Consider the following 26,977-nt stretch of genomic DNA (forward strand, 5'->3'; position numbering starts at 1 on the left):
TATGCATTTTGTTTTCTGGAGTCCAGACTTACACTACAACTGTGTAACGTTTTACACCTTGTATGTTAGGAAAATCTGACAACTAATAAAATAACTGTTTATTATTATTCTTCAACCTAACCATTTGGAAATGTGATATACTCTAAGCCTTTTGTTTTACATTTTTGTACAGTCCGGATTTATTTTCTCATAAAATATTTAACTGTAAACATTAGAAACATTTGTATAAAATCCTCTCTGGGAAAATTATCAATTTTAAATAATCTGACAACTTTATTTATTTAATTTTTTTTTTAAGTATTTATTCCTAAAATACAGACCTGTTGGAATGAAATAGCTAACAGGTCTGTTCTAATTCTCTGGTCTTTAATAACCGAAGAAACAGAAGTTACAATCAACCCTTTTGACCGCTGACATTTTACGACACAAGATGGGTCATGTCTTAATTAGGGAGTATATTTTGTGGCGCATGCATATTTTGCTTCTTTTGAAAATAAGTGGTTATTTCCAAAATATAACTAATTACGGACTTTAATTACTTAACAAGCTGTAATGCAAGTGTATTTTCAAAAATCGCACACCCTGAATTGCCACGGTGCCACTGTTTTACAGGATTTTTGAAATTACAGTTTGACACCTTTCTGGTGTCGCAAAGGTGTTGTGTGACCTGTTTTTTCCTGTGCCCCTTCTGAAAATCAGGCTGTATATGTCCCTCTCAGTGACATTACACAAAAAAAAGGAAGTGAGCATCACTCTGGAGGGAATCAGCCTTGTCCGCGACACTAGTCTTTCACAGATACAATAAGTGGTTCTTCAAAGCTGCACATGCGGTACCTACATAGCGAATGGAGGTGCAAAATGGCTGATATTTATGGAAGTATTTAATTATTTAAAAACCCTACACAAAACCAGCATGAACACAAGGTTTAATGAAAGAAATCTCCTACTCCCCCTTGCTAGGTCCTGGCACATCCTCTTTCTCCCCACTTTCTCCCTCTACTCTGTCCCCTTTTGCCTCACCCTCTCCATCCTTCTGACCCTGCTCCTCCTCACCCTCCATCTCTGGCACTTCCCACTCACTGGTTTTGTTCTCCAGTTGCTCGAGTCTAATCCTCAGTTTGTATGTGTTGGACTCAAGCTCAGCCAACAGACGAGCCAGTTTGGTCTGCAGGGAATCCAGGTTGCTTTCAATCTCATTCAGACGGCTCACCGTCAACTCTTTTTTTTCTTCAGCACCCACCATGCTCTCATCCAGAATGCCCATCTTCATCAGGATTTGCCGCCCCTTCTCTTCCAGGATCCTCTTGGCATCTGGGAACTCTGTCAAGACCCCCTTCAGGTCCTCTTTGGAAAGGCAGAAAAGGTCTGAGTGCCCGATGCTCCTGATGTTTGCTGTCCGTCTGTTTCCAGACTTGTTTCCTAGAGGTAGGGACAGTTACATTTTAAGAAACAGATAAATACTCTTAAGGCCCATCACCAGGCATACGCATTATAAAAACTGGAAAGCTGAAACTGAAAGTTGTTGACTTAAAAGAAAGTCACACTTATTATTTACTGTGCATAGACCTACAGTTGACCTGTGTAAAGATTCAATTAAACTAGCTAAAGTCCAAATGTGTGAGTATCAGAAGATGTAGTACACTGTTACTTAAGGTCCCGAAACTGAATAAGCAGTAAACCGGGTGAAGCTGCAAAAAACTGTTTCTAAACAAAAGTGGTTAAACTGGCACTTTCATCAGAAAACAAGTTGATAGTAATAATACTAGACCGTGCTTATTAACCCCAATCATGAATTATCCAACATTGTACAGAAGATTTATTATGTGCTGCTTGTTTTGAGGTAGCGCTCAAGCTGGCATCGCATTTGTTTTTAAAACAACGGACTGGGGTAATGCACACATTTTTTTTAAAAAAAATATCTGGATTCAAAAGGATATTGTACCACCGCAGTCTTAAGTGTAAGCTAATTATATTGCTTCTCTGGGCAAGTCAGTCTATTTTTAAGCAAGGCAGTTTCATTTTTCTGTTGGTACAGTTATTGAATGCAAGTGTAAGGACATTATTCATAGTCATTAGAAGATGTATAGAAAGGACTGGAGTGGGCTTGTGCTTTAGTAATATCAGCACCATCCTTTAAAGATGTACCACTTAAGGATACGTTTTCACTTATCTAAAGCCTGATTCGCATGGGACTAAAAATCAACACAAACAGGTGGCCTCAGAATTTGTACCAACATTGGTGAAATTTAGACCCCGTGCAAATTTTATTTAGACCCATGATAATTTCTCAGTGGTCCTCCTGGTTTTTAACAGGACATTGGGGCCTACTGTAAAATGTCAAACAGGCAAGTGTTATGTTAGAATTTTTTTTTTATATATATAAAAAGGATGCTTGAACAAAGCATTTCAAGATATGTATGGAAATATTTATCACTCAAGGGACAAAACGGTTATTCATCATGGTCAAGATGCTAGTAGCTTTTGGAAAACGGTACAACAAAATGAAAAGGCTTTCAGTTGAAATGCTGTGTTTTTCTTCCAACTTGCACAAGTTTTTTTTTTTTTTAACAACATACAGTTTATTTTTTACAAACCAGCACAAAAGTTTCCTCTCTGGTCACAACATCCCATTTGATTTTGAATTTATCAACTTTCCTTGGTAAAAACTAGTTGAGAAAGTTATTAGACGTCCTCTGCTTTTGACATCTGATTTTTAGTCCTGTGCGAATCATGCTTAAGAAATTAAATGTGCTAATCCTTTTGAAAGTCCTTATTTTGTCAATAAGTGTCTTGCTAGTTAAACATGTGATTTGAGCCCATTTCACTAGCTTTATATGCTTTTTACCATGCTTTTTAGGCCACAAGAGGTAAAATCATGCAAAGCTAGTGAAATCACCCACTGTGCCGCTATATGTATTATAAAACTTATGATATAATGTTGCAGTTACTCATTCAATCTAAAGGTCAGTAATATCAGTAACAATATTTTACCTTTGATGTTAAGAATGCTGATCTCTCCGAAGAAGTTTCCCTCCCCAAGCACCGCAAACTCAGTGACCCCATCATCTGCGACCACTGCCAGTTTTCCCTCCTTGATGATGTACATCTCATGGCCAATGTCCCCTTTCTTGCAGACATACTCCCTGGGGCTGTAAACTTGGGGCTTCAGCTTCAACACCAGCTCCTCCAGGAGGCTCATCTCGCAGTTCTGGAAGATAGTTACCTTGCTGAGTGTGCCCATGTGCACACTGACTGCCACTTCTGCACGGAGCCTGTCTGGCAATAACTCAAGGATCTCGTTCTCCCTGGTCATCTTCTTGTTGATGTGCAGGTGCTGGTACCAGCCATTCACTCGTGCCTGGAGATCCTTGTTCACCCGATGAATCTTCATGTAGCTCTTGACCAGTTCGTGATTGGGGAAGAAGGCATTGTCTGCATTGTTAAGGTTGGTGATTACATTCCCCACGTTCCCCACAATGGAGGCAAAGACCAGCACTGCAATTAGCATGTCTGCTATCATGAAGAGATACTCCTCCTCTCTCTTTGGGTCAGGTGTATCACCTACTGTAGTGAAGATTAGTGTGGAGATCCAGAAGCTGTAGATGTACTGGCGTAGTTCCGAAGCAAAATTGGGGTCTGTGATATTGGGGTACACCCATGGATCTGCACCAAAACCAATGGTCCGGGACAGGGCAAAGTATCCACAGGAATTCCAGTGAATTAACACAAAGGTGTAGAGCATCAGCTTGCAGAGCCGAAAGGAGTTGGGGTAGGATGTACGGGTCTCCATGTGGTCAAAGGCCTCAAAGAGCCGGGGTATGCGTAGGAAGCGGTTGATTCGGACCATAGGGCAGTGAATCCCTAGCCACAGATACAGGAGGTCTGTGGGCAGGAGGGACAGTGTATCACAGAAGAACTCTGAGGTGCGCAGATATCGTCTGTTCAGCCTGGAGCGCTCCTGAACCATGATGCCATGTTCTAGGAATCCTGTAAGAACAGCCCAAACAAGCCCACATTTTAAATGAAATAATAAATGGATAAATATAGCAAAGGGGTAGCTGAGCTAAGAGATTGTTCACCTTCCTTTACTGTGTAGACCGACTAGTTCTAAGAGCTTTATGATCTTGGAGTCACTATTTCATTCTACATCAAAGTAGTGATTAACAAGGCTTTCTAAACCCATTTGCTTACCTCTTTTTACCATTATAAGTAATTATTAATTATTTGTACTAGTTAATTCAAATACAACGCTATATGTAAAAAGTTTACTGCTTTCTGGTACCTTCACTTCCTTGATTACTACCAGGAATCTGCAAATTGGCATTAAAGTAAGAGACTAAAAACAAATGTCTATAGCTAACAAAATTATTCATACATTTTCCATGCGAGGTATGTCTCTTCAGTAGAAAGGTCTCAAGTATGTAGTTTTGAAAGAAATGTGTGTTTTACACGCATGTATATTAAAACATAATGTCTGGTGCTACAGTCGGTCAAAGGAATCTTGGTTTGCAGTCCTTGCATTCAGATGGTTATTATCCCCAACTCTTCATTGCCATGTTTCCGGTCAGTAAGAAACTAGTTGCTTCCCCTAATAACTGACAGGCAAATTAGCTAGAAACATGCTTGATCCAGAAGACCCTGCGAAGGTGAAATGACTTATTTTAAAATGTAAATACGTATTTGCTAATATGTTTCTTTCAGAACTGCACATCTGAGTCAATGAAACTACATGCCAAATACGATAATAAAAGTGATTTAATATTCATTAATTTAATTCAGCAATATTTTTGAGGTGATTAAAACATGGTCATGGAATGTTTTTTTTTAAACATGTTTGTGATGGTTTAACACCCTTATGTTCAGAATTTATGTTATATTTCGGGCCATATTGACACGGTGCAATTTCAAACACATCGAAGCACCCTTCAACTACTACAATTTTTTTTCTTTGCATAGCTTTTTATCTTATGTTAAATATTAGATATTAATTTAATCTCTCAATGTAATAAACTCAACAATATATTTAATTGCATCATAAACTTATATTACCATTTTATTACACAGAAACGAGCGTTGTATTGTACCTTAATACTTGGAGAAGGGAATGAATGAAGCTTGAGCATAGTGCAGAATGTCAAGTATGTAAAAAACTACCTTTTCATGAAATACTAATTATAACTATGGTACATTCACGTTCAATAGCATTTCTTTATACATGTCCAACTAAATGTGGGTAGATACACAAATAGGATATAAAGTGTTGTAGATATAGTTGTTGTGACAAACCAAAACATCATACAAACACAAAAACATAAAAACATTTTTTAAAAAGTTTACAAAAGAGAGGAGGCCATTAGGCCCATCTTGCTCATTTGGTTGTTAGTAGCTTATTGATCCCAGAATCTCATCAAGCAACTTGAAGGACCCCAGGGTGTCAGCTTCAGCAACATTACTGGGGAGTTGGTTCCAGATTCCCACGATTCTCTGTGTAAAAAAAATTCTGTTCTGTTCTGTTCTGTTATTTTCTGTTCTGAATGCCTCTTTCTATCTGTCCAGAATGAATGATATGTACTCTCAAGTTCTTTTGTAAAGGACAAAACTGAGATTACATTGCACATGACGTACAGAGGACAGACATATGTTTGCACAGATACTTTCTGCATGTTGCACAGGTAATGTTTGTCTTATTGCCATTACTTGAAGGTCAAAAGTTGCATCTTGCATGTTGTCTGCAAATGCTATTTGTCAATTCCTACAGACAAGATGCATTGGCTATATCTGCCTGAAGGCATTATGGATCTTCTTTGAATGAGAGGTGCGTGGCAAACACTAAACACTCACAGTAATATTGTCCTTTAGCATTCTCTTAACCATAAACAAAGGAACAGATCACCTCCTCTTCTTGTACCTCAATCACGCCCCCTTGGTTAGCGAGTGCAGCCATTTCTCCTCCAATCCTCGGTTGCCACATCGCTTTCCCTCTGGGGCAATGACTTAGTGTACCACAGCTGTGCCCCCTTTCTTGATGGCCGACTTCCACCTAACCCTGGGAATGAATTGTCAGGCCATCCAGTCCAAGGCACTCTTTTCCCTCGGGAAAGAGATTTATCACCAAGAATCATTCTCTCTTTGTCACAGGTGTCACTAGTACCTTGCCCAATATCTCCAGGAAAATTCTGTATCGCTACAGCTTGCTAGCATTCCACATTGCATTGATATCAGTCCAAAGGCAAAAGCATTGTATGCCAACACATCAACTCTATTGTAAAAGATGATCAGTGGCCAGCAGGTTGCTGTCAGTTTATCCACGTTGTCAACTCCCCCTTTGGAGGGATGTCACCCATGGTACACACTGTTGCATCCTGCTGCATCGTGCTCATAAAAATAACATTCTTGCTGGGCAATATGAAACAATCGCTGTGCTTTCTGTAAAAGCAAATTCTGAAGAGTGCACAATTCGGTTCTGCATTTTAGTCTCATTTGGAAGCTTAAGTTTGTTTTTTTTTCTCATGGTAAACTTTATTTTAATAGCTCAACACCAAGTCTACATGTAAAGAAGGTGTCACATGTGACATTATGACCTTGAGTAATTTGCAACACTACTTGCATCCCCCGATTTCTTTCAGGTGCTTCTCCAGGCAATTTACCTGTGTACACTTGCATATTCCATGCATATCCTGGACTTAGACTCGGGTATATACTGCCTAAATGGACAGCGTCCTCTGAAGTGGACAAGACATTCATCCATGTAACATTTAGTCCTGGATTGTAAAGCAAAAGGCAACGGTCCCGATCTTCAAAAGGTTTGCGCACCACGCAGAGGGGTATGCGCGTCACAAATGGCCGTTGTGCTGAAATTGTGCCAAGTTGCCATATTCGAAATGTCCTTTTACACATCACAATCCATTCTGTGTATGCACCAAGCACAAAACCAGGTTTTTGATGCGCAGAATAAGGATTGTAAAAGGACTGTGTTAACTCCGCGCACACTACCATTCCAGCACTGACTACAAACAGGCAACAATGGGAAACATGGGTAGCATGCAGCGTGTCCGTCGACGTGTGGATGTGAATGATGCAAGGCACACCCAGCATCAGCAACCCCAACATAGGCGAAGATATGCTGAAAGGGTGTACCGGCCTCGGCACATATATGAGGAGCTCAGCAATTAGCAAATCGTGCCCAGGTATCGCCTAGACTCATCTATGCTACATGCTGCATGATGACCTGGCCAGAATAAACCTGCGCAGTCATGCCTTGTCTGAGCAATTAGTAGTATCTGTCTGTATGTGTATCCTGGCTACCAGGACAGCAGTGTCCCGCCACCTCCACCACTTCATAACCGCGTTGCTGCGATGTGCTGAGGAACACATTAAATTCCCCAGTACCAGAGCAAACAGTGAGGAGATAATGCAGGGTTTTTATGAGGTCATGCACCTGCCGCGTGTGGCAGGTGCAATTGACTGCACCCATATTGCTATCCGGGCACCTGTTCCAGTTGTCCTCTTCTGTCAGGATTCCAGTTGTATTCATAATAGTGGGAAATTTGACATAATATATAATTTATTTATTATCCTTGTAGTCAAATTGAGATTAAAACCTCTTTTACGTGTGAGACCTAGCCAAGCAGGCAGCAGCAAGTCAATCGGACAACAAGAAGAAGTACACAATAAAACTGGAACTCATTCCAGGACCATGGGGCATAATAAGCAAAGGATTCTTTACCAGCCTCAGTACATAAGAACATAAGAAAGTTTACAAACGAGAGGAGGCCATTTGGCCCATCTTGCTCGTTTGGTTGTTAGTAGATTATTGATCCCAGATTTTTGATAGATTAGATTATTGATCTCATCAAGCAGCTTCTTGAAGGATCCCAGGGTGTCAGCTTCAACAACATTACTGGGGAGTTGATTCCAGACCCTCATGATTCTCTGTGTAAAAAAGTGCCTCCTATTTTCTGTTCTGAATGCCCCTTTGTCTAATCTCCAATGACCCCTGGTCCTTGTTTCTTTTTTCAGGTCGAGAAAGTCCCTTGGGTCGACACTGTCAATACCTTTTAAAATTTTGAATGCTTGAATTACGTCGCCGCGTAGTCTTCTTTGTTCAAGACTGAACAGATTCAATTCTTTTAGCCTGTCTGCATATGACATGCCTTTTAAACCCGGCAAAATTCTGGTCGCTCTTTTTTGCACTCTTTCTAGAGCAGCAATATCTTTTTTATAGCGAGATGACCAGAACTGAACACAACATTCAAGATGAGGTCTTACTAATGCATTGTACAGTTTTAGCATTACTTCCCTTGATTTAAATTCAACACTTTTCACAATGTATCCGAGCATCTTGTTGGCCTTTTTTATAGCTTCCCCACATTGTCTAGATGAAGACATTTCTGAGTCAACAAAAACTCCTAGGTCTTTTTCATAGATTCCTTCTCCAATTTCAGTTTCTCCCAAATATGATATTTATAATGCACATTTTTATTTCCTGCGTGCAGTACCTTACACCTTTCTCTATTAAATGTCATTTGCCATGTGTCTGTCCAGTTCTGAATCTTGTCTAGATCATTTTGAATGACCTTTGCTGCTGCAACAGTGTTTGCCACTCCTCCTATTTTTGTGTCGTCTCCAAATTTAACAAGTTTGCTTACTATACCAGAATCTAAATCATTAATGTAGATTAGGAATAGCAGAGGACCTAATACTGATCCCTGTGGTACTCCACTGGTTACCACACTCCATTCTGAGGTTTCTCCTCTAATCAGTACTTTCTGTTTTCTACATGTTAACCACTCCCTAATCCATGTACATGTGTTTCCTTGAATCCCTACTGCTTGCAGTTTGAGAATTAATCTTTTGTGCGGGACTTTGTCAAAAGCTTTCTGGAAATCAAAATAAACCATGTCATATGCTTTGCAATTATCCATTATCGATGCTGCATCCTCAAAAATATCAAGCAAGTTAGTTAGACACGATCTCCCTTTCCTAAAGCCATGTTGACTGTCTCCCAGGACCCTGTTACCATATAGGTAATTTTCCATTTTGGATCTTATTATAGTTTCCATAAGTTTGCATATAATAGAAGTCAGGCTTACTGGTCTGTAGTTACCTGGTTCAGTTTTGTTTCCCTTTTTGTGGATCGGTATTACGTTTGCAATTTTCCAGTCTGTTGGTACCACTCGTGTCAAGAGACTGTTGCACATTTGGGATTTTAAAATACAAAAAAGAATGCGATCTGAGGCTATGGTTACTGTGGGAAGCTATAAGGTATTCATTTAAATAAGTATATTCATATAATTTACATTGAATAGCCTTATATTCCAGAATATACCAGTGCTTCAACCTGCGTCCAGCCTACCAAATCGCATAATATACAATGATGAGTATTAAATCTTGTATTTGTATTGTACATCAATGCTGCATGATATAGCGAGTCCAGTTTACCTAAAGTTGATGGTGATGCAAACCTATACACTGCATCACCATAGTTAATTTGCGGCAAAAACATACGAGCAATAAGCCTCTTTTTTTTTTGTTTCCGTAACATATATAACATATATATGTTCATATCATAGTGACGTTTATAGCATATTCCCATGCCCAAGAAACGAGTTTGGAAACATGCACTCACCTCTGTCCAGCACACTGCCTTCCTTCTGTTATCAGTTCATTAATTTGAAAACTCAGTGCCTAGCTATGGAGCCAATTGTGTATTTGAATGGTCCGTATGTATATGTGCACGATATAATGTGTGGTCTCATCTGTTGTCATATTGGTACATACTGTGGCAACACCAATGATAGCAGCTTGTTAGGGTAATGCATTGCTAATGGTGACTGTCCATCATTCTGCATTCTCGCTTGGCTGTTGTATGCAGTTGCTATATTGGTAGTGAATGCGCAGACGGTTTTGCGAGGCACAAACAGATTTGCGAATTGTTCAAAAAACTACTATATTCCAATGTCTCGCAACTGCTTTGTGCCGTTTTGGAATATCTCTCATTTTGTGCCAAAGCACTATTTTTTTGCCAGGCACAAATTTAGCGAGGGGATTGCGCAAAGATCAAAGATCGGGCCCAACATTTCTACCCATTCAATCCACACTTCTTTAAAAGCAACTATTTGGTGACATTAGAGTTTGACAGCCCACTTTGATTCATACGTGGAGATGCAGCCCATGCTACACAAGACCAAGTGATAGCATTTTATTTTCTTCCTCCATACAAAGCTCCAGATAAATAGCTTGGGTCATCTTGTCCTGAGGCATTATGTTTGTATCAGTTCTAACAAAATAAGCAGTTTGTGACTCCAACATAGGAAAAGTTAGAAAATATTATAGTATGGAAAAACAAAGTTACATTTAAGGTCAATGGAAATCAGTGTCATGTGAAATAGACCCTAAACATAAAAGGAGAGTTTAAGTGATCCCATGTCTCATTATGATTGTAGCACTAGTCATATGTAGTGGGGTGAGGATTCCCTGTACCAAGATAACCACTCCTCCCTGAAAAATAAAAAGCTGTTTTTTAATGTAAATACTGTGTGTGTGCAATTGGAGCACATAATGGAATAATTAATGTGTAAAACATCAATGATTGAGCACTCTGTATAATTATTTTTGTTTTAATTCACATACAGGACTGTGTGCATCTGATGGGGAACGAGTATAATATGGTGCTCATTTGAATGTACTATAAATCGGGGGGGGGGGGGGTAGACATCTAAAAATAGCAAGTGAATAACAAAAAAAAAATAGGTTTGAATATTACAAAATATATAAATAACCAACTCTGTCAAAACGTGAAACATTTGATTTGCTGTATAATGCAGATCACTTTTAAATTGACATTGTGCCAGAGGTACACTCATCTCCAAAAGACACCAAAACATGAAGTCGCTATTAACAAGATTATTTTCTATCTGCATTCTTGTCTTTGAAATGGGTGTCAATAGCATTCTTGTCTATTGCCACATGGGTGTCTATAGCATTTCTGCTTGCTGACACAACAGTGACAATAGCCTGTTCAATTAAATAAATGTACCCAATCCGATCATTCAAAGCAAGTGCAAAACTTGCCCCAATATTAAAGTAAAAAAAATATTAAAAAATACATTTATACTGTGTGTGTGTGTGTGTGTGTGTGTGTGTGTGTGTGTGTGTGTGTGTGTGTATAAAACCCTTAGCCCATTCACCAAAACGTGCATTCTCACATGTTTTTAGCAGGGAGGATTTTTAACCCCCTCCCTGCTAAAAACATGTGAGAATGCACGTTTTGGTGAATGGGCTAAGGGTTTTAATTGTTTTATTGTTTAGTTATCCCCTGCACCTGGTGGTAATTGTAAATTAGAGCCAGGTGCAGGGTATTTAAGAGAGGCAGCCAGTCTGTTCCAGGCTGCTGAGTGGAGAGCCCGACTGTGTGTGTGTGTGAGAACAGTCGTTGCAAAATAAGGTATTGTGTGAAGCCCGTGTGTTATTGTGTTTGTGTAGCAGGTAATCGGCTTAGGCGTCCTGCGTGTTAGTTAGGTTACATTTGGTGTTTAGTGAGAGCTCCAAAACTGAGTTAGGTTTTTGTTTCTGTTTGTTTATTTTGATCCATGTGTGTTTATTAAAAATAGCGCGAAAGCGCTTTAAAAATCAATTTCCGTGTCCTGGGTCTGGTCTTAAAGGGGCAACGAAACGTGAAAGTGAAGCAATCTTTCACTATATATATATATATATATATATATATATATATATATATATATATATATATATATATATATATATATATATATATAGATATATATTAAATTATACACTGAGTGCACAAATCATTAGGAACACCTACTATTTCCATGAAATTATTGATGTAACCTGTTAAATCCACTTCAATCAGTGTAGATGAAGGGGAGACAAGTTAAAGAAGGATTTTTAAGTCTTTTAAATTTACAATTTACAATTGAGACATGGATTATGTATGTGTGCCATTCAGAGGGTAAATGGGCAAAGCAAAAGATTTAAGTGCCTTTGAACGGGGTATGGTAGTAGGTACCAGGTGCGCCGGTTTGAGTGTGTCAAGAACTGCAACGTTGCTGGGATTGATGTTCATGCTCAGCTATTTCCTGTGTGTATCAAGGATGGTCCACCACCCAAAGGACATCCAGCCAACGGCAGGCCAGTGGTCGAAAACAGCGCATTGATGAAAGAGGCCAAAGGAGGCTGACACGAATTGTCCAGAGCAACAGACGGGCTACAGTTAGTCAACTGACAGTCCAGTACAACATTGGTGCCGAAAGACCCATAAAAGAATGCACAATTTGTTGTACCTTGACACAAATGGGATATGGTAGCCAACGACCTAACAGAGTTCCACTTCTTTCAGCAAAACGCAAGAAACTGCGGTTGCAGTCGGCTAAGGAACGAAAACACTGGACACTGGAGGATTGGAAAAACATTGCCTGGTTCCTGCTGTTTCACGCTGATGGGAGGATAGGGTATGGAGAAAACCATGAGTCCATGCATCCATCATGCCGCGTGTCAACATTGCAGGCTGGTGGTGTGATGTTGTGGGGTGTGATATCTGAACATCATTGCCAGTCAGGTGCATCCCTTCATGGCAGCAGTGTATCCATATGCTAATGGATTTTTTTTAGCAGGATAATGCCCCATGCCACAAGGCTAGGATTGTCCAGGAATGGTGTGTATATATATATATATATATAAAAAACATTCAGCTGGCGTGAGCCTCTCACTGTCCCTAGCTGGTGGGTGAGAATGGGTAAAACTGGAATATCTTTCTATCAATGTAATTTTTCACTAAATAATATGGAATAGTACTCCCTCACTGAACCTATCCGAAATAACGAGGTGTGCAGTTTAAAATAATAGTTAAAAAAAAAATAAACATTAGTGTATAGTGCTCAATTTATTTTAAATGTATAGATCATTTTTTACTTTAGACCAGTTGTTCCCAGACTTTTGCTTGTTGCGTACCCCTTCCATACCTATCAAATCTCTGTGAACCCCTACCAGCATACAGCTGTATATTTTAATGTTATTTTTGAATAATACACCAATATAATACATTCAATGTATGCATACAGTTGTCCAACTTAAACAATGGCTTAATAGTGAAACTATTCACTATTAATGTGACAGATACATTTGTTTGTCCATGCATAGATGTTTGTGATGGCCGGTGGTAGTTTGAGTTGTAAGTCGTTTTTTACACAAACACGCATACGATATTTTCACTGACGAAAATCTTTTTTCGCAGAGCTAAGTTGTGTCAAACAGCATCAAAACCCTGTCAGCTCTGTCTGACAATTCAGGGAACTCTGCTCGCCTTTGGACCCAAAACTGCTTTTGTTGGAACTCTCTCTTGAGTCTGCTGTCAGCTGAGATATCCAAGAGGTTCTCCTGTTCTTTCATTAATAGGTCTTTGGCAAGGGTATTGCAGAAACGTTTGCAAAAGGATAGCGACTTGGCTGTTTGCATTTCCCATTGAGGGAAAGTACTTGTGCAGTTGCCTCACCAGTTCAATGAGGTTTCGCTTGATGTCACCTTAAACACTGTCCTGCAGCAGTAGTTCACTTGTTATCTAGAATTCATGCAAAGTAGGGAACAATTGTGTCTTGCAATCCGCTACACAGTGAGCCCAGAATTTCAGCTTCCTGATCATTGATTCAGTCTTGTCCTGGACATTGAAAATGGTTGCACTCAGTCCATGAATTCCTAGATTCAGCTCATTCAGGTGAGAAAATATATCTGACAGGTAACTCAGTCATGAGAGCCAGGCCATGTTGTGCAGACACAGAGAGGGAATGGGTGGTCCATGAAGAACACCTGTGCCCGGTTGCAGAAAACATCTTAAGTATTTCAGTTAAGTGTATTTTTTACTTAGCTAAGGGAAAAACTTAAAGTTGTTGCACAAAACATCTTAACCACTCTCCTTAGCTAAGAGAAAACACTTACGTGTGCCTGGAAACTTTAAAGATTTCAACCAATAGGTAAGTAGCTTACTGTACTCTTTAAATCCTGTCTCCATGGCAATGGTTGGGCAGTTAAGTAAAACTACAGTACGGCTGATAAAAGAAACCCAAACTTGACGGAGGAGGAAAAAATGATACTTATGGATGAATATAATAAAAGAAAGCAAATAATAACAGGCCAACTATGTCCGAATTTGACAACTGCCATGAAGTACAAGAAATGGGCAGAAATAGCTGAATGTGTGAATACAAGAAATTTAATGGTAAATCACAGCATTCACGAGATAAAAAAAAAAAAAAGTGAAATTGTATTTTGTGTCTTTCCTAAATATTCCAAAGTGGTGCTTGTGTTTCTCCTGATATTCCAACACAGTGCCTGTGTTAAAATGAACACAAAATATGTAGTCCTTAATCACTCACACATTATGAGTTGTTTCTTTTAACACATCTGAGTGCAGAAGGACAGAGAAAATCCTTTGGATATAATGGATGATGAGCAATTAATAAAAACAAAAAACTATTGATTTGACTAAAAGTTCTATCTTTTTAAATGTCTGCAATGCTGGAATTAGATTTGCAAACACAAACAAGAATTCAGAAAGTGAAACTGAAAAAAATTAATTTACGATTGCATCTCTTATCGTGCATTGGAAACCTTGTGATCTATTCTGCTAACAGTAGACTTGTGTATATAAAATATATCCCCAACAACTGCTTGGAAGCTACCAGTTGCGAAAAAAACTAAGTCCTACCATGTGAATAGGATGGCTTTGCAGGGGTGAGGTCAAACCAGAAACAGACTCAAAACAAGTGAATGGCGGTGCAAAACTGAAGCACAATGGTGCTCAGTGTTTTATTAACAAACAGAAAATAAAGGATTTAAACACAACAAAAGACACAAACAAAAGGGCATGTTGGCCAAACAAATAATAAACAAGTACCGTGCTGGTATACAAACCAGCACGTATAGCAATTGTTTACTCTGATTTACTACCTCTCACAGACTTACATCTCTCCTCTGACACTCTCTCCATGAGTGCAGACAGCTGCAGGCTTTTATATTCTGGCCGAGGGGTTAGTTAACTATTAATTAATTATTGGCCATAATCTGCATGAGATTAATAAGGATGCATGACTTTCAGCTAGTTAAATAAATCAGTAGCTGATCAGTCACGCATCCTCACAAGGTTTTTAAAAATAGAAACAATACAAATAAACACAGCTTTTCACCATCATATAACTCTAAATCATAGTAACAATACAAAATAAACAAAGGAGTGGGACACTCCGATAAACATGCCTCCCCCCCTTGTGCGAAGCACACTTGGCTTTAAAAGGCCACCTCTCCCCTTAGATCCCAAAGTCCCGGTTTACAGTCCCGGCCCAGGAACAGGAGCAATAATATGTCCATGGGGGGCAGCCATGGTGAGAGATCCCCCCCCCCCTTCTTGGCTGGCAGCTCCCTCTTCCGGGGCTCCAACTTTACTGTATCCAGCAGCGCAAGTGCTGCAGGGAAAGCTGGTCTCCTGACCTTCCCTCCTTCGTAGCCGACAGCTCCCTCTTCCAGGGCACCAGCCACAATATCTCCGGCAGCGAAAGTGCTGCTGGGGAAAGTGGTCTATTGACCTCCTCCCCCCTCTTCCCAACCAGCGGCTCCCTAGCTGACAGCGGAAAGGCTGTCAGATTATCGGTTGGCAACAGAGCCATTAATGGCTTCTGGACTGGCTTCTCCAGCCCCAGTACATCCCGAGAGCTGGCGGCAACCCCTGGCGATGCAGAGCTGGCGGAGACCCTAGGCAACGGCAGCAGCGAAGCCTCTGGAGGCGACGGCAGCAGCGGACCCTTCGGAGGCGACGGCAGCAGCGGACCCTTCGGAGGCGACGGCAGCAGCGGATCCTCAGGAGGTGAGCCCCTGGCCATAGAGGCGGCAGCGGGAGCTCCTCTTCTCCCTCATAACCTGTAACTGGTGGCTCCCAAGGCAATGTGGCGCAGCAGGCATCTTTAGGCGGAGCACGACAGGCATCCTTGGGCGGAGAGCGGCAGGCATCCTTAGGTGGATCCTTAGGCTCCTCTCCCTCTGGCACTGGAGATGGCAACGATGGCTCCTCTCCCTCTGGCGCTGAAGATGGCAGCAATGGCCCCTCCCTCTGCCGCTGGAGAAGGCAGTGATGGCTTCTTTCCTTTTGGTGCTGGAGACGGCAGCGATGGCTCCTCTCCCTCTGTTGCTGGAGACGGCAATGATGGCTCCTCTCCCTCTGTTGCTGGAGACAGCAATGATGGCTCCTCTCCCTCCGGTGCTGGGCTTTTCGGCGGGGCTTTTCCTGATGGAGCTGGAGATTGCGGAAGCCCTGCCATATCTGCAGCCAGGTAGCGGATTACCATGGCTGCAATGTCTGGGAGGGACACTGGGCGGTGTTACTTTTTCCAGGCTTCCCATCGCTCTCCATCTCTGGCCCACAGGAGGTTGATCACATCAGGGAGGGCCTCTTCAGCATTCCTCCCAGGCTCCACCAGCCATCCCCAGATTCCCTCAGAGGAGAGTGAATTTGTCGGCCTCTGAGCCAGTGGGACCTCTCCCCCTGATGCTGGACACTCAGGCTCCTCCATCTCCTGCCATACTTGGCTCTGGCTGAGTGGCCGGTGCCTGACCTCACCACACAGGAAGTACCACCCTTCCTCATCCAGGTAGATGAGGCAAACATCTGGCGTGGTAGAGATGCAACGGGACCTACGACCGGCCCTGCGCTGCTGTTGCTGCACCTCCTGCTGCTGCTGCTTTCTCCTGCCACTTCTTCCCATGCATGTGAATTAATAAAAGTGCAATTCCCCGTGCTCACATATTATTACATTTTACCTGCACATGCTGTGCAATCCTCGTGCCTAAATACAAACATACATTTTAAACACTCCTGCTCGTAACCCATATTTATATCCCATGTATTTTATACATAAACACTAACATTAACACACAACATACAACATAAAACACTAATAAACATAAAGGGGCGGGACACTCCGCCACAGACGTGTAATAACATTACATATTGTGTGCATTTGTGATATAGGAAATTGTGAGATGCACAAAACGATGGCAATATATGTTGGGTCAAATTTCCTGGAATTATTTTCTTAGCACCATGTAATACAGTATTCTAAAACGTTTCACCTATTGGCCAGGAAACCACAAGTACAGTATATGGACTGTAAAATTTCTCCCTTATGCTAAAGTACTACACATAGCTCACCTGTGTTAAATTTAATGATGACATCGACCACATATAACATATCAGACAGGTAGTCCAGGGTTAACCACACAGGCAGGTAGTTATATTCCATATCCACAAAGCAGGTCCTAGAAGACAAGAAATAGATAGTGTCTCTCTCATGTATCAGTATAGAACATACAACTTGCGTGTAGTGCTACTGCATTGTGACATGTGGGTCTGCATAACCAGGTGCATTTTCAGCTATGCCAGAGCACTGTGCCTACTTCATAGCAGAGCCCATACATGTTTTGGAGCAACTAAAATTGTCCAGTTGTGAAAATCTACATGGCTTCCAGCAAGGTAAGTCACAATTCAGTGTTTCATTTCAGTTATGTATGGTTGTAAACAGTTGTTAAATCAGGAAATTAAATATTTTGAATCTGTAATTCTTTTCGCTTGGTAAAAAAAAACAGCAGGAAGGTTCGGGAACCAACACTATATGCAATACCAAAAGCTTCCCAAAACCATGTGCGTAAAAGCATTTCAATATTTAATTGAAACATCAATTTAGCATAAGCAGCTGAACTATACAAAGACAGCAATTATTCATACCTCAACTAACTATATAGTATATACCTCATTATCAGTGCTTATTTGGGCATAAGAGAAAATATACAGGGACCTATCTGTAAAGTGCTTTCTCCAGTCTCCAATTACCTAAAGGAGAAATTATATGTTAACTTCACAACACAAGAACCAAGCAACAAAATAATATAACTAAATGTCTCTTAACATGTTTGTTTCTCCTATTGTAACTAACATTGAAGCTTAGTCTGTGAATGGCTGTTTTGGCTTCACAAAAACATACACTTCAATTTACACATCTTTTTGGTAAGAAACTATATTTGCGCAATACCTGTAGATTAAGCATTCTGGAAGCCACGTGGTTATTACTAATAAATCACAGAGCTATCGCTGACATAAACCAACAGGATATTGTTATGATGTTTTCATTCCGATTTCATTCCTGAGAAGAATAGTCACCGCAGTTATTATTATTGAGGTGTACTTGCTGCTCGCTGTTTTTGTTTTCTGTAAAACGCTGATATCCTGTCAGTTAAGAAAAGTCTTAATGCAAAATATTGTTTTAACATTGTCTTTATTAAGCCAGCCAGAGACCCACGCTTACAACTGTATTGTGTATTTTCTAAATTGTCTTTAAATTCTTAAATTAATACATCAATACCTGGGTAGTAAAGACACCCGGGTAGCATCAGGTAATTTAAAACCCGATGGGTATCCGGGTTTTCATGTACCCATGCCGACCTCTACTGCATACTAAAATGGAATTCAAGCAATCTTTGTTTTTGTATAGCACCTTTAACGAGGGGCATCACAAAGTGCTTTACATTATAATTTTAAAAAGTAATAACAGTAATTGTAATAATAAGAATGGTCACAAGCCAGAAAAAAAGAAATATGTGTTGGCCTGGGTTAAACAGGTCACTCTTGAAACAGATGAGATCAAGTGTTATTTTGGTGAAAGGAATGCTATGGCTGGCAACCTTTTGCTGAATTTCAGCAGTTTGAGAACTTATGCAATGGCCCAACACAAGAAATTCCTGGTAATACAATACAAGTTTCCAAAAGACTGCATTATGATGATATTGGATTCATAGAGACTACAAAGAACCCATATGTGGCTTTGTTTTAAAAGAAGAACAACTATTATTAGAGTTTTGATTTTAAGGAAAATGTGTTCTTTTCTTTCTAATGGGCCACCGTTGCACAGTGAAGTACACGTACTAAACTAAATCCAAAAGTAGAATAGCTCGAAATACACCAGTGCCAGGGAAGTAGCATTTAATGACTTGAAAAACTAAACTTTTTGGCAACGTAACACAAAAGAATGAATACTTTGCAATTAGATTATCAAAAAAGTTTTAGCCTTGGCTGTTTTCAAGTAGCATCAGCTTAAAAAGTACAAAATATGCCCTGATCACACCATTAGCTCAGGAAAGTTTTTAAGTTTTTTTTCTATATGTCTTTCTGGTAGCTAATCCCATATTACATGTACTATAGTACTGTCCAAAAACGCTATAGTACACTGTGTACTGCAGTAAATTATAGGAAACTATACTGTTTTTCAAAGGTACTAGTGATTTTTTTGTTTTAAATACAGTTTAAATAGATATATCTGTCTAATGCAGTTTAGCTTTAGTCTATGAACCTGGATTATGGTGGTCGATCGCCATACGTCATACTTGATTGGCAGTGTAATTTTGTGACTCCAGTCCATTAAGGATCATGTTCCAGTTCACAGTTGCTATTTAACACTATTCAATGTTTATGTTACCTCCAGGCAGTGGCACTATTGCGTACGTAATTATAAAGTGGCTCTCAAAAGTATTCACCCAACCTTGGACTTTTCCACATTTTATTGTGTTACAACATGGAATCAAAATCGATTTAATTAGGAGTTTTTGTCACTGATCAACATAAAAAAGTCCATAATGTCATTGTGAAAAAAAAAATCTACAAATTGTTCTAAATTAATTGCAAATACAAAACAGAAAATAATTGATTGCATAAGTATTCACCTCCTTGAGTCAATATTTGATAGAAGCACCTTTGGTAATAAAGCCATGAGTCTATTTGAATAAGTCTCTACAAGCTTTGCACATCTGGACACTGCAATAATGTGCGGTGTTACGCTTGCGCCAAACATACCACTTAACGTTGAGGCCAAAAAGCTCTATTTTGGTCCCATCAGTCCATAGAATCTTCTTCCACTTGGTCTCAGAGTCTCCCACATGCCTTCTGGCAATCTCTAGCCAAGATTTGATGTGAGATTTTTTCAACAATGGCTTTCTTTTTGCCACTCTCCCATAAAAGCCAGTTTTGTGAAGCACCCGGGCTGTTGTTGCTGTATGTACAGTGTCTCCCAGCTCAGCCATGGAAGACTATAACTCCTTTAGAGTTGCCATAGGCCTCTTGGTGGCCTTCCTGACCAGTGCCCTTCTCATCCAGATACTCAGTTTTTGAAGACGGCCTGTTCTAGACAGATTCACAATTGTGCCATATTCTCTCTATTTCTTAATAATGGACTTTACTGTGCTCTGGGGGATATTCCGTGCCTTGGAAATGTTCTTATAACCTATCCCTGATTGGTGCTTTTGAAGAACCTTATTCTGGATTTGCTTTGAATGTTCCTTTGTCTTCACGATGTAGTTTTTGTTAGGAAATGTACTAACCAACTGTGGGACCTCTCAAAGACAGGTGTATTTAACCTGAAATCATGTGAAACACCTTATGCAGCTGGACTCCATAACTAATTATCTGATTTCTAAAGACACTTGGTTGCACCAGAGCTTATTTGGGTGTGTCATAGCAAAGGGGTGAATACTTATGCAATTATTTTCTGTTTTATATTTGTAATTAATTTAGAGCAATTTGTTGATTTTATTTTTCACTTTTGATATTATGGACTTTTTTTGTGTTGATCATTGGCAAAAACCTAATTAAATCCTTTTTGATTCCATGTTGTAACACTATAAAATGTGGAAAAGTCCAAGGGGGGGGTGAATATTTTTGAGAGCCACTGTATGTGTGACAGGTCTGCAGTTCTTGTTCAGCAGCAGTGAAGTGTGTGTCTTTATTTTCTCTGTGCATCAATCTACCATTGTTATTATTCCACCAGGGGTGAAAGAACATTATCTTTTCTCGCCCCTAGCCTTTGAATTCCTTACCACCTTTGGTCAGAAAAGCAGTCTGTCCCTATTTTAAAATCTTATATAAAAACATATCTTTGAAAAGGTATTTATATTTCTTGGTACATTGCCTTAAGGTTGTGAATTGATTTAAATAGCTGACTAACAAAATGTTTCTTAATAACTGAAACTATTCCTTGTAATTTTATTTTGTTCTGCTAAAAAATGAAGTGCTTTGATAGGACTTGGTCTTGTAAGGTGCTATATAAGTGCAATGTTGTTGTTGTTAATAAATAGTGATTTGTTTGTTTATTGAACCACATAAAGACTTGCTTAATCGGTTTCTTTCAATGGCTTAATCAGTTTCTTTCAATTTTTCCCCTTTCCAGGGATGCCTTCATAAGGTTTACATCAATTGTGTTTTTGTTTGGTTGTTCATTGATGACAGTGTGGGAATTTAAAAAAAGGACCACAGCTCACAGTTTAAAAGACGTACTGAGAAATCTAAGAAAGTGCTTTGGTAAAGTCATAATTACTCAATGAGATTTTTTGCCTCTTTAGAGATTTTCCCTATATTCTTTATAATATAGCAATCAGAAGACATTTGGTGGTGGTTTTCATACCTGAAGATGATAATGACCCAGTTGTAAAGCACAGGGAACACCATGACCTTTAGCCAATTGAAATACACATCGCTGGAGGGGTCCACTGTCCATTCCTTCCAGCTTCACAAGGAGAGAGAAAAAAAAAAACAGATCAGCAAAAAAGAGATCTCTGATACTCCCTGAACGAGAAGAAGAAAGTGTGGAGCATGAGGGTTGTGAGGGGTATGGAGGTGTAAGAGAGGGAGGAAGAAAGTGTGGAGCATGAGGGATGTGAGGGGTATGGGGGTGTAAGAGAGAAGAAGAAAGTGTGGAGCATGAGGGATGTGAGGGGTATGGGGGTGTAAGAGAGAGGAAGAAAGTGTGGAACATGAGGGAGTATGATGGGTATGGGGGTGTAAGAGAGAGGAAGAAAGTGTGGAGCATGAGGGATGTGAGGGGTATCAGTGTGTAAGAGAGAGAGGAAGAAAGTGTGGAGCATGAGGGATGTGAGGGGTATCAGTGTGTAAGAGAGAGAGGAAGAAAGTGTGGAGCATGAGGGATGTGAGGGGTATGGGGGTGTAAGAAAGAGAGGAAGAAAGTGTGGAGCATGAGGGATGTGAGGGGTATGGGGGTGTAAGAGAGAGAGGAAGAAAATGTGGAGCATAAGGGATGTGAGGGGTATGGGGGTGTAAAAGAGGAAGAAAGTGTGGAGTATGAGGGAGTATGATGGGTGTGGGGGTGTAAGAGAGAGGAAGAAAGTGCGGAGCATGAGGGATGTGAGGGGTATGGGGGTGTAAGAGAGGAAAAAAGTGGCGCATGAGGGAGTATGATGGGTATGGGGTTGTAAGAGAGAGAGTAAGAAAGTGCGGAGCATGAGAGAATGTCAGGGGTATGGAGGTGTAAGAGAAAGTGACGGTGATGAGAGAGTCAGAGGGAGTGTGAATGAGGAAGGTGACTAAGAACGTGTGAGAGAGAATAGAGGGGGAAGTTAAAGAAGTTTCTGACTCACCTTTTTTTCACTGCAGCCTTTGTTCCATTAATCCTTGCCTCCTTTTTCACCTCCTCCTTTATTTGTCCCTGGTGCCTCCTGAAAAATCCAGACCACTGATTCATCCTCCCTCAAACCCTTGCAGAACCCCAGAAGTGACAGAGAGCCGAAGACAAGCTTGTATCTGGCACCTGACAGGTTAACCTATCCGTGTGTCAGTCAATACGTATCACAGTGAGTGTTTGCATGCCAGTTATCCACTGTATGTGTGTCTGTATATTGTTCTTGTGTGATTTAACACATTGGCTGATGTATGTCTCTGTTGATGAGGTAAGTTATGATTTGTCAAGACTGGTTACCTTGGTTATGGGACGCTTACCTTGCAAGCAGGTATTCCCCAGTTAAGGCTTGCTGTGGTTGTGGACCAATCAGCACTTGTATCTTCATCTGTATCTCCCAATAACTCCTTGGGGGTTAATTACCACATACATGAGGATCCTCCCAAGAGCACCAGTGCTGTTACTTGGTAATGGAAATGACTTGAAAAACACAGACCCTTAATAGAGTGAAAACCAAATATTTCACATCCATTTTATTTCCTCTTATTTGCCCCTGAAATATTCAGTGGTAGCCCGTTTTCTTGAAGATCCTTGTTTTTTTGCATATTTATTTTACTTTAATGCAAATACGCAGATTTTTCAAACACACAACACAACATATTAAAGTTACTGTTGTTTCCTGACCATTAGAGTATTTAGACCATTAAATATTCCTTAATTCCCAACTCTTTCTGTTTCAAAACAATTGAACGTGAAAATATATATATATATATATATATATATATATATATATATATATATATATATATATATATATATATATATATATAATATATTATAGTGAGACAGGATGAAAACAAAATGGAAGAAAAGATTGTTTTACCTTCTTGTCTAACATCGAATGATATAGAATTCTTAAATATCCCGTATATTGAAGTTTATATAAACTCAAACACTACAGCGTTTAAACTAACTGCAATCGAACGGTTGAAAAATGACAAGAAGCTTTCAGAAATACTCTTGGAATCAAGTGGTTCGAAATGCAAGATGAGGACAACAATATTCTGAATTTGAAGTCTTTAATTGTCTCCCTGGAGCCAGTATTACACTTCAGCCATCAACACCAGGCAGAAGGATCTCTACATCATAGGATGGAAAGAAACGCAAATGGGTGGAGATGCAGATGGATCACATTAGTTTACTGTAAATCTATGCCTTAGTTGGTGCTTTTCTTGGCAAGAGCCGAGTTCAAATCAGTGTGAAGTTTTAACATCTACTCATGTAATGGAAATCTTGTGCAGCATATATTATATTTATTGCATATATATTGATTTTTATTTATACAAAAGTATTGGAAAGAACTATACAGTCCTGTGGCAAAGTGGTTTTCAGTGCGCAGCTGTAGCGGTGATGCCATGCTCAAGACAATGACAAACAACAAAGTACTGGTGAAATGGTGATTATAATCCAAAGTCTGATGACAAACAGTAAAGAAATGGAGGGTTGGTAATACATGTTAGCCATTTAATAAATAAACAGTATAATTGAATGATTCAAACAATATTTCAACACTTCATTATAAAGCCCTACCGGTGGCAATATGCGTTCCCTTGCTCTGTCAGCTCCAAGGTGCCCTGCAAAAGGGATATCATGCGCCAGCCTCAAGGCCTTGAGCCGACAAGACGGGGGAACCATAAATGGTGTTACAGGCTGTCCTGTGCCTGGGGCAGGGTTTACCCTACATAATAATTGCCCCTTGATAATGAAGTGCGGATATACTAGTGCCCCAGCACCGTCAACATCCTTACCTTCAATAGACCGGACCTGTTCCCAAGCATGCACCAGTGTGGGGTCGTTGTTTTGGCTCCACACAAGGTCTGCACTTGAGATCCACATGTCTGGTATATTAAGGGGATGGAGTAGCCTCTGCCCTGGATGGCCCAATAACCTCACCCTCTCGGCCACACTGCGTACCAACTCCCTTTTGATTTGCCTTTGTTACCAAAAGGTCATTCTCCCACCAGACCGCAGCTTCATCTCATTGATGCTCCCTCCCATTTTTCAATCTATCTCTCTTTTTTTCTAGGATGAAAAATGGGGAAAAACATATCAGTTATGAAGGGGAATATCTCACAAATCAATTCCCCTTTCTTTTTTTCTACTACGTTTACAAGTGTGACTGTGGCTGCCATTAATTACATCAGTTGCTTATAGTTTGGCCGATCCCAGCCCAGAATTACTGGGTGTGGTAGCCTTTCCACCACCCCTACTACCAGGTGACATTTAATCGGGCATACCGACAAATATACTTTTAGTACGGGGTATGTCACCGTGTCTCCGTGGATACAGGAGATAGCCACCTTGCCTTTTGGCTGCCATGATGTACCGCCCAAGAGAGTGTGGGTTTTCACTTTCCCTATAACCACATCAACAATACAAGACCCCTCCCGACCAGTTCCTCTTTTGCTTGCCTGCTTCTGATGCCAAATAACAAGCTGCCATGTCACACTCCATTGCGGATGGGCATGAACTGGCGAGGTGTCCTGGTTGTTGGAATCTGAAACAAATAGGAGGGGCAGAGGGAGTAGAGGTTAAGCAGCATATCTACCCCAGCGGGGGGGCAACCTTGGCCTCCATGAGGGGGAGGTAAGGTTGCCCACTGGGGTCAGCAGTCCAGGAGGTCTCGGTTCCAGTCCCGGTGGTGGTGGAACTGAGAGAGGAGATGGTACACGGCTGCTCCGTTGGACTGGAGCGGTGAGTAGGCTGGTCTTAGCGGAGACAAGGGAGTCTTCTAAATCCTCAGCCAGTTTCACAGCATCTTCCAGGTTGTCACAGGTTTTATTTATTTGTATTTATTACAATAGGTAGTGCTTAATTTGTAAAAAAAGGTACGCAAGCAATGACAATAATACTGTCCTTAAGAACCACACGTTCAAAATCATAACACATTTATTTGAAAGAGTATTGTATGTACTAGTCTTAGATGTTTACGTTCACATATTCTACATATACAAAGTAGTAGTACGTGCAGGAAAAATTAATTAAAGGCAACAGCAGGACAAATAATAAAAAGCCTATTTGCATTTAAGTGGTTTAAAAAACAAACAAATTAAAAGGCGTTCAGAGGACTCCTGAGTCCTCTCCTGGCTGAGTGGATACAGGTGCAGGAATGATGCAGTGCAGTAATGAAACAGGCAGAGATTATTGTAATACGGTTTGGAAAGGTCTTTATTTCTTTTACCCAGGTCTGGTGACAAAACAATAATCCCCCAGCAATACACAACAATTACCCAACACCCCCCCACCCCCAGAAAGATATGTGCGAGTGTGTAGTGTATTTTCTGGACTTGGCAGGTATGCTCGACTTCGACCTAGTCTGACCCTTTTGTCTGACCTTCCAGTCTGGGGCACTCTGTTCCCTTTATGCACCAACTTCACGGGTCAGGAGAAAAAATTATATTTATATCAAGATTCATTCTTTGTCTGTCATACGCAGAAAAAAATAACTAACCACAATACATTTGTATAGCATGTCACACATACAATAGCCACAGCCAGACCGTTTAAATAATGGTACACACATAATACAAAAGCAGCCATTTTAATTCAGAATTCTAGCACGGTATTCTGAACAAGCTGCAAGCGGGATACCACAAGTTTTGGGACACCAGAAAAAAGTGCATTACAATAATCAATTCTAGAATGAACAAAGGCATGCATTAGTCTCTCGGCATCAGATATGGAAATATTTGGTACATTTGTAACTTCCCTAAGCATAGATCTCGATCAAAGATGACCCCCAAACTCTTAATTTCTAGTTTAAGTTTTGATGAGAGACTGCAATGTGTAGTCACACATTTCCTTTTAGTTGTTTCTGTGATCCCACTAGCACAGTGGTTCTCAAACATTTTTGGCCTTGCCCACCTACCTCGTCTGTGGTACTTGACACTACACCACCAAACACACACACACACACACGTACATATACTGGTAAAAAAAAAATCCATCATGCCTGTGTCTTCTCTGTATGTCACTGCTGTTGTTTTTTTTTTTTTTTTTTTTTTTTTTTGGGGGGGGGGGGGGGGGTGTTTTTTGCACTAACCAGCCACCGATCTATCATAATAACTCATAATAAGTTTACCTACTATGGCCAACGCTTACTATAAAGTAAGCTGATAAACAACATACATTACTAGATGAACTTCACCCAAAACTATGCAAGCTTAAAAGGCACCAGGCAGATGAACAGCACCATCTACAACCTTTGACATGCCTGGAGGTGTCAGCATGAAGATGTGTTTTAAGTTAATATACACTGTATAACAGGAAATTTTGGTTGGTATTAAGTTTGGCAGTTTTATACATTCAGGGATTTTTATTTTCAGCACGTTCACAAAAAAAGTGACAATTTTGAATTTATATTTTTAATTACAAGAATATTTTAATAAATGTTTACTTAATAT

General features: G+C 40.2%; 1 protein-coding gene across 1 annotated transcript; it reads right to left on the reverse strand.

Moving 5' to 3' along the window:
• Positions 1-943: 943 nt before the first annotated feature.
• On the reverse strand, positions 944-21,565 carry cnga4 (cyclic nucleotide gated channel subunit alpha 4). Its single transcript, XM_041259961.1, has 4 exons — positions 21,507-21,565; positions 17,213-17,319; positions 2,992-3,987; positions 944-1,419 (listed from the first exon to the last, which is right to left on the reverse strand). The coding sequence occupies exons 1-4, from the start codon at positions 21,548-21,550 to the stop codon at positions 944-946; spliced, it is 1,623 nt and encodes a 540-aa protein (XP_041115895.1). The 5' UTR covers positions 21,551-21,565.
• Between the last annotated feature and the right edge of the window lie 5,412 nt (positions 21,566-26,977).

Source organism: Polyodon spathula, chromosome 9 (assembly GCF_017654505.1).
Source record: "Polyodon spathula isolate WHYD16114869_AA chromosome 9, ASM1765450v1, whole genome shotgun sequence".
Lineage (NCBI taxonomy): Eukaryota > Metazoa > Chordata > Actinopteri > Acipenseriformes > Polyodontidae > Polyodon > Polyodon spathula.